The sequence below is a fragment of the Triticum aestivum genome, chromosome 7B, assembly GCF_018294505.1.
Source record: "Triticum aestivum cultivar Chinese Spring chromosome 7B, IWGSC CS RefSeq v2.1, whole genome shotgun sequence".
NCBI lineage: Eukaryota > Viridiplantae > Streptophyta > Magnoliopsida > Poales > Poaceae > Triticum > Triticum aestivum.
In genome coordinates, this window is record NC_057813.1 from 147,849,981 (window position 1) to 147,858,923 (window position 8,943).

The 8,943-nt window shown below is 44.4% G+C and overlaps 1 protein-coding gene across 2 annotated transcripts; it reads right to left on the reverse strand.

Annotated features, from left to right (window-relative positions):
* Window positions 1-796: 796 nt before the first annotated feature.
* LOC123159724 (uncharacterized) lies at window positions 797-7,275 on the reverse strand. Of its 2 annotated transcripts, none has more exons than XM_044577536.1 (5): window positions 6,600-7,275; window positions 6,066-6,279; window positions 5,835-5,974; window positions 5,482-5,621; window positions 797-4,575 (listed from the first exon to the last, which is right to left on the reverse strand). In XM_044577536.1, exon 5 carries the CDS (start codon window positions 4,512-4,514, stop codon window positions 1,050-1,052), a length of 3,465 nt encoding a protein of 1,154 aa, XP_044433471.1. In that variant the 5' UTR covers window positions 4,515-4,575; window positions 5,482-5,621; window positions 5,835-5,974; window positions 6,066-6,279; window positions 6,600-7,275; the 3' UTR covers window positions 797-1,049. The 2 variants fall into 2 exon arrangements, with proteins under 2 accessions (XP_044433471.1, XP_044433470.1); XM_044577535.1 differs by having other exon boundaries at window positions 797-4,615.
* Window positions 7,276-8,943: the final 1,668 nt, after the last annotated feature.

An 8,943-nucleotide genomic window follows, 5' to 3' on the forward strand; every position in this document is an offset into this window, starting at 1 on the left:
ATTAAACACTTTGCACCGGAAAATGGAATAGAAATACACTTATATTTGCTAAAATGTATAACTCGCCTTATAATTTTAGTAAATGGAGGGAGTAATCCCTAGCCAGACAATGTTGTGACCAGGTTGCTAAGCTTGAACATCTATGTTAGCGAAAATTGGTGTGGAAATAACCATGTGTTCTCAATAACTCCACGCCCTGGGAATGTTCCTTGTCACAGTAGATATCAACACAGGATGAAGTGAACTAATAACATGCATAAAAGCAGAGGTATGTAACTGAATCAAAAGAACAGCTTCCACAACATTGGCAGTAGCACACACCATGTATACAATACAAATCCCGGACTTCCCCTCCAGCGTTGATTTTTGGAAAACATTTCATCATATAAGACAGCTCCAGTACATTTTAAATAGACAAGGGTTACTTCATAATGTTACAAGGAAATGCAGAGCCTTGGGGTGCCAGTATGTACTACTACTCCCTTTACACTAATAATATCAGAGAAGCGAAAAACACTGGCTGACAGCCAGTACAAAACAAGCCTAGTAGTCAAACTTGTTTTATATGAGAATATGGGATCATCCCACAAATGACTGAACAGCTCAAGCTGATGTTAGAAGAACATAAAGTGCAAGAATATTGAACAAGCCAGAAAGCCTAATGTGGTACCAACTTCTGTAGCGGAATAAAGCTCCAAATTCTCGGAGCAACTTCATTGGCAAATAGCGAGTGTAAAAAGATGCAAAATAGTATGCAACCAATCTTGAAAAAATAAAATTAGTATGCAACAAAAGAATAATGAAGATAATCCTCATAGCCTGCTTGTAGCACCATTGCATGACGATGTACCCGATATGCAGTTTTAGGCTCGAGCTCAAATTTCAAGCATGCTAAAATAATTTCCAAGAACATACAACAGGCAGCAACACCGGTGCTCAAGTCAAGTCTGAACATGAAGAAAAATGCTGATAGGAGACACACAAATTGTTCGCAGATAATACAGAAATATAGATTCCTAGATGAATAGGGTTATCGTAAAAAGGGAGCATCAAACTTCAGGTAGTGCCGGTGTGTTTGCTCCTGAAACAGGTTCAGGACGTCTCGGGGAGTTAATCCCACTTCTCTCTCTTGCCTTCCGATATTTTGCAATTGCACTTGACACAATAATTAGGAGCAGCAGGATTACTACAACGCCGCCAACTAGTGTATAGACATACACTGAAGTCCTCAATTTGCGGCAGCTTCCCGCAGAAAAAGCTGTCATGAGAGCCAGCATATCCAGTATCATGATCAAGTGCAATACCCCAAGTGGCACAGCCTTCTTCCTGATAGATTTACTCAACAGAAGCAGGATCACGACAATGGATGCCATGAATGCGAAAGAATTGAAGCAGAAGAATATCTTGTACCGTCGGTGATTAATATCACGAAGGACGGGATTGCCTGGTACATGGCTCTCGTCATCAGACCAGAATCCACCAGGTGGGTTCAGACCAGCTTGGTATGCGATCGATGCTGCTAAAATTGCAAGAAGCATCAGATACTTGTGTCTCTTTCTCACTTCTTTTTCTTCGACAACTGAAGATTCTGGCCTCACAGGAGTGATTATTCGTTCACCCTCTGCATGAAAGAGAAGATCGTGTAGAAATACTAGACACTTAGCCAATGGTCTTCCTAGTGTGCCGTGCATCAAAGAGAGCAGAACTTGAATCAGAAGGGAGACAAGAACTGCCATAGCAATGATGCTCAGATAGATGGACTGTTTACTATTTCTGCAACTTCCTGCAACATAGGCAATGAGGAGGCCAAGCAATCCCGCCACCAAACACACTCGCAGTGCATAGGACTTGATTCCATACTCACAGGATTCCTTATTCACAAGTAATATTGTGACGACCACAGACGACACAAATGAAACTGAATTTGAGTAGTAGAACACATCATAGCGTTTTGGATGGGTATCCTGAAGGATTGGATTGCCCGGAGTTCCCGTGGCATCCTTGTCATCAGACCAGACACCTCCTGGAGGGTTCATGCCAGCTTGGTATGTGACAGTCACAGCTAAAATAGCAATGGTCAATAGCAGATTACGTCTTCTTCCCAACTCCTTCTCACTAGTATCACCCCCAGTCTGGTTGTGGCCTAATTGACGCGGCACTGAGCAAAAATGACTAACCGAGTGCTCTAGCATCTCTGCCACCTGCCTTCTCCATTCTGGAGGAATTATATGTACTGCTATCAAGACATGAATGAGAACATAAGCAAGTACACTGCATACGAGCACTGATATGAAAATAGTCTTCTTTGCCTCCCTGCAGTTCCCCAGAGCAAAAGCTCCGGTTAGGGAAAGTAGGACCACTATCATCGTTATTGGCAATGCACGCCGTTTGGTAACCTTGTCGCTCACCATCTTGTTCAAAAGCAAAGTGATCATGACAATGGATGCCACGAAGGCGATTGCATTGAGATAGAAGAATGCAATGAATCGGCGATGATGGGTGTCCTCAAGGATGCGATCAGCAGCTGAATGATAATCTTTACTTCTTGACCAAAAGCCACCTGGTGGATTCAGGCCTGATTGGTATGCCAGAGATACTGCAAGAATGGCAAGAAGCAGCATACATGTGCGGGTCTTCTTCAGATGCTTCTCAGTTCGAATGTCATCAGCATTTTGGTTGGCTACTTGATTGCTGTCAGTATGTACATTCTCAGAATGTGTAGGATGGTCATCACTGGCAAGAATCTCAGTACTAGGGTTATTATCTTCAACCAGATTGTTTTGTTCAGCAGAGTCTGCATTGCCAGTGGCTTCCGCAGGTGCAGAAAGCCCTTCATCCACTATGTCATGACTAGTGTCTCCGCTACTCTGCCTGACCGGCATATTTTGCTCAACATCTGTAGACTGACACTCCTCATTTGCAACATGCTGGACATGTGTAGACGGACACTCCGGGTTGGACGTAACAACCTCGATATTTGTTGATTGCTGGCTGTTCCCTGACAGATGCTGTGAGTGATTCACAGCCTCTTCATCATCTGAAATTTGATTTCTTTCTTCTGCAGGTGCATGCTCCTCATGGGACTCATCCTCTCTGATATTTGGAAGTTGCTGATTGTCTGCAGGCTGGTCTTGTGGTTCAGGGGTATTATCTTCTGCAGGTGTTTCAGTTGAACGGACTGAAGAATGATGATTGCTTGCATAAGAATTCTCCTGCTCTGCATTGCTATGTCTGTGTCTACTAAAGCTCAATGAAAGTGCACGGCCCAATTTTTCCACGCAACACAGGCTGCTTGTTTTGACCTTTTGTAGCCAATTTGCTACAGGCCTGCAAACAAAGAATCCAGCTAAAATTGCGAAGGAGATCCAAACTATGACGATGATAAACACCACATAGAATGATGTTGCTACCTCTCTACAACATCCTGCAGCATACGCAACAATTAGGCACGATAGGTCCACTACCACACATACAATCACTGCTTTGGTCCTTATTCCATGTCCACTCAGTTTTGGGCTCAGAAGCAGTATGATTATGACCAAAGATGCCACGAAGGAAGTTGAATTGGAAATGATGAATATATTATAACGACCAAGGTAGTTACTCCGGAGAACAGAAGTAGCCGGATGATGCTTGTAAGGAGGAAAGGCCATATGCACCTTATTAGAACCATGGTCATTTTCAGCCCAAAAGCCGCCTGGTGGATTCAATCCTGCTTGGTATGTAATAGTAGCAGCAAAAATTACAAGCGTCAAAATGAACTTGCGAGCCTCCTCAACGTTCTCTAGAGGGATGCTCACTTGCCTCACAAGGAAACCCCGTTTGATTAGAACTGTATTTATCATTCTCTGCAGATTCTGTTTCAATTTTCTTGGAATAAACCTTGTGGATACTAGGGTATGGATCCCAACATATGTGATGACCGCAAAGACTAGAACCCAGATGTAAATGGATGACTTGAGTGCCCTGCAGCTTCCGGCAGCATAAGCCCCCAGCAGGCTGAATAGGTCGAATATCATGGTTAATTGCATTGCGTGGAGCCACATTCTCTTCCTTGTCACACTCTTACTGAGAAGCAAGATGATTAAGACAAGAGATGCAGCGAAGGCTGTTGCATTGCAGTAAAAGAACACCTCATATCGTTCAGAAAAGCCAGCATGCATGACAGGGTCACCAGCATCATGACCATCCTTGTTTAGTGTCCACGATCCCCCTGGTGGTGTTAATCCAGCATTGTATGTCACACCAACTGCTAGGACTCCAAGAAGTACCAAATATTTACGATGTCCCCACAAGAGCTCAAAATCATCATTGTTGCTGAAGCTGGATTCGTGGTCAGGGGGTAATAAATTTCTGTTGGACGAGCCATTGATGGGATGTTGCCTCATGCTGACAGTACCAATTCCAAAAACACCTCTGCTGACTTCACTCGAACCATTCTCTGGTACCTGGGTACCCATGGTGTTGATGTTGGTCAGATCAATGCTGATTTCGGACTGCCTGCCACCTGCCATGTGGTTGCTCTCTGACCGAAATTGCAAGTCTCAGGTTCTCGGTTGCTTTCTATGCCTCTATCTGGATCATCAGGTAAGAGTTTCTTGGATGAAGAAGATATCTGAAGGATTCAAAGATAATTCAAGGATGGTTCTGAACAATAAAAGCAAAGAAGGTTGCTAGAAAGATGGACTTGGTGAAGTCTATGTTCCAAACGAAAACAACACAAAGATAGCACGTTAAAGGCTAACTTGCCTGTTAGACCCTACAATGATAACCACGATATGAATTGTATTTTCAAACAGTAACCACCATATAAATTATTAGCTCAAGTATTAAAGTATATAGACTTCTCCAGAAAGGTGTCCGCTTATGTTGTACGTCAACTATCAGAGTCTACACTGGGTTGGTGTTCAAGACGAAAGTAGATTATCAGCTGATTAAAGTCTTAAAGGGATCAACCCTGTTCTATATACTGTAACTAGATGAATTTGGTGTGCAGTTTGCATGACTAGATATTATCATAGATATGTTCATGTTTGAGCATAGAGTTCTACTCCCTCTGACCCAAAAAAAGCGCCGCTGCTTTGAACTGAGGTTAAAGTAACCTTAGTTCAAAGCTGCGACACTTTTTTTCAATCAGAGGGAGTACTAGTTAATGATTATGCTTGGAAATAAGTTTTTGTGCTTCCCATTTAACAATAACATCATATACATGACTGAACATTACCGTTATAATCTGACCCACAAAAATAAGTGGTCTAGAACTTTCCCTTTGTTTTCTCTAGATACCTAGTTCCAACTGCTATTACCACAATACACACATAGACAAGTACTCCTACTTCTTGGTGAAGACACTTAACAGATTCTACAGGGTAACTAGTAAAATTAACTGCAATCGCAGAAGTGATAGATTATTGGCAGTGGCAAGCTACACACATCAAAGCCTAACAGCCAAACACACGAAGAGAAAGTAAAAGATTATACCTGGCATGGAGAGCATTGCAATGATCACAGCCAAAAGGGAAGGGTGCCCTCGTTAGCCATATACGGTTGCAACTGAGCTAGTATCCAGAGCGATAACCAAAATAGCGGTCTAGATATTTCCCTTTGTTTTCTCTGAATACCTACATCCGATTGATACCACCAAAAAAAAACATGTATAAATAAGTGTTTGCTCGTCGAAGAATTATGTAACATACTATGCTTGTTTTTTAGATAATTCAAGAATATGTTTGCTAACTAGCAAAACTAAGTGCAAGTAAAGAGAAACTAAGAATGTTGGCCATAATCATCCATGTCTAACAACCAGGCAGAGGAAGAGAAACTAAGAATCATACCTGGAAAGGGAGAGCAACGCAATGCTCCTCACATAGACATAGTCACACGGAACTGGTGTCCTCATTGGCCATAATCAACCCCTAGCTTAGGAAGCAGGTTTGAGCTTGTACCCAGATCAAGGGTAAACTAGTAAAACTGGCTGCAAGTAGAGAAGTGGCAGACTATTGGCAATGGAAGCTATGTATCCATGTCAAAGAACTGAGCCCAGGAAGAGAAAGTAAGAATCGTACCTGAAATGGGAAAGCTTTGCAATGCTCAGCTGCTCACACGGAATGGCTGCCCCGTTAACCTAGCTGAGGCTGCGGCTTTGAGCTTGTATCCAGAGTGACGGCTGCTGCTCAGACTAGTGAGGGACACCTTGTGTGCTTCAAAATGGCTGAGTTCTTCCGGAGTCAATAATGGTGTGAACGGTGGTGTGGATGGTGAACAAAAGAGGGGGGAGACCTGTGAAGTCAGTTAAACGAAGGAAAGAATCAAGGCAGGACCCCACGGCAATGTACTATGAGGCTATTATCTGATAGAGTAGCTTATTAGGTTGGACCCAGTCATATCTAGAAACAGTCAGCATCCAGATTAACCAAGGGGAATAATATATGCATATATGATCTCCTCAGGACCACTTTAGACTTAGAAGAGAGCCTAATGCACCAGAAATAATGAACAAACATGCATCTCAACTGTTAAATACTCCAGCGTCGAGCTGGGCTGCTGAATAATTTGATTTGGAACACATAGATATAAGCAAGAATTGGCCAGTAGAATACCTGATACTAGGAGGCAGTGAAATGGAATCTGTAGACAGCGATGGTAAACGGAGCGGGTGTGTTGGCAGTTGACTGGTACACGACCACCACACACCGTGGGTTCACACTTCACGCCGGCGCTCAGAGGCCACCTTGACTAACCATCATCGCAGAAAACCGGAATACTGCCATCATCATCCACTTGACTCCGGCGATGTCATCCACTTGACTCCAGCAAAGTCACCTCTTGCCTCCCTGGCGCCTCGAGCGTCGCCATCCTTTGACATTTTCGCTCCACGTGCGACCACCGTTCCGTGGAGCGGTCCATCGCCGCTCGTGCATTGGCTCTTCTCCGGCCATTAGCTGCCGTGCCGTAGTTAGGTACTGGCCACCCCGGGGGCACGTTAGCAGCACTGGGGCACTCATCAGTACGGTCGGCTCCGCCGCCGGCGCCCCGCTGGCCAATGAGGCAATTGTTCGAACATCTGACGGGCACTGCTAGGGGGAGCAGAGCCGGGCTAGACCAGCCAGAGCCTAGAGCCCTAGAGCCTCAATCGGCGCCATATCCGGCCGAGCTCCCAGACCCGAGCAGCAGCAGCGTGCATTGATCCCGTCCGACTGGCGCAGGGGGGACCGTCGACGTCGACAGGGGCGTTCCCCTCCCCCGGCCATCCATCCCCCCTGGGTCGCCAGCCTCATGGACTAGTCATTTGTATACTAGTACCTTTTTTTTTCGAACTTCATTTGTATACTATCTGACGTCACAAGAAAAGTTGGGAATGACGTCACATAAACAGCTCACCTAAAAGAACACCTAAGTTTCAACTTTCCATAGTTAAACGTTAAAAAGGAAAACTCTCCATCGTTACTTTTTGTTATGCCGCTTGTAAACAAAGACTCTAGAGTGGTGCATTTTTTTAGTGAAAAAAGTGCAGGAATCTGCTTATCGAGAATACAACAACCCATCGGCGTTCTGCCGTCGAGAAAAATCTCTATCTCAATTACTTACAAATATAAGTAGCGTTCTTGGCAAAACTCGTCCTCAGCTGATTTCCCACCTCCCATCATGTTTATCCATCGATTTTTCTCATCTAGCCAAGTTTTCACCGTCATGTCATGTTTGACCGCACCTTTCAAATACGCCGCTCAGCCATACTCCCTCCATTCAATAATGTAGTACGTATAAATTTTTGAAAAGTCAAGCTTTGCAAACTTTGACCGGGTTTATAGAGAAAATTATTTAATTCTAAAATACCAAAATATAAAATATAAAACTACATCTTATAATAAATCTAATGATATATGTTTGGCAATATAGATGTAAAAGTTTTTCTTCACAAACTTGGTCAAAATTTGTGACGTTTAATTTCTCAAAAAATATATATGCTATGCATTATGAAACAGAGGGAGTATTAATTTACTTACCTTTTGCCACAATACATGAACTTCACCTTAATTAAGTTACCTTTTTCAATAGTGTGGAATTACGCCATTCAATTTCACGCCATATTGTACCACTCCTTCCCGTATGCCGCTCAATCATATTAATTTGTGTACTATGCATGACTCAAGCTACCAAATTATTGAGATAAAAAATATTTCACCTCATGGCAACCCACAGACACGAGAGTAGGGAAACTATCAAAATGATCCACTGCTCGCTTCGAACATGCACCCTTTCACAAAAGAGGTCAATACACCAGTGATGCTTGAACTTGCTATGGATGTTCACTTTAGTGTCTGAACTTGAAAAATAGACCGAACTGGTTCTAAAACTTGACATGAAAATGTAAATACGATGTTAATCTCATCTGTAGATGTAAAGCACACTGACATAGCACCTTATATGTCTGGCGTGGTGTCAAGATGGCGTAGGGCTCACTTGTAGCGATGAAACATGATTTAGTTGTATACTATATGGCTCAATGACTAATGGGTCCCACTTGTCAGCATCCGAGACTAAAATGAAAAAGGTGTGTCAAGTGGCAATCAAAACAGAGACCTGACGCTAGCATGCAGTCCGTGCTGACCAAAACACCAACTAGCTTATCATACTGAGTGTGTCTCCTAAGTTTTAATGTAGTGGACTCCCCCCGCGAAACCCTTCTCCCCACGCCGCCGCCCGCGAGGCGGCCGGGGCGGGCGCCCAGATCCCCCCGCCGCCGGTCTCCTCCCCTCCTCCTCCCTCCTCCCTCGCTGCCGCCAAGGGGCGCGGCCGGGCTAAGACCGACCGGCGCCGGCGCCGGTAGGGCCTGTTCTTCCTCCTCCGCGCAATGGGGTGGCGCGGGCTCCTCCATCGAGGGCGGGCGCGGTGCGGGCTCGGGGCATCGTGGCGTGGTGGCGCGCGGCCCCCTGGCGGTGCGTG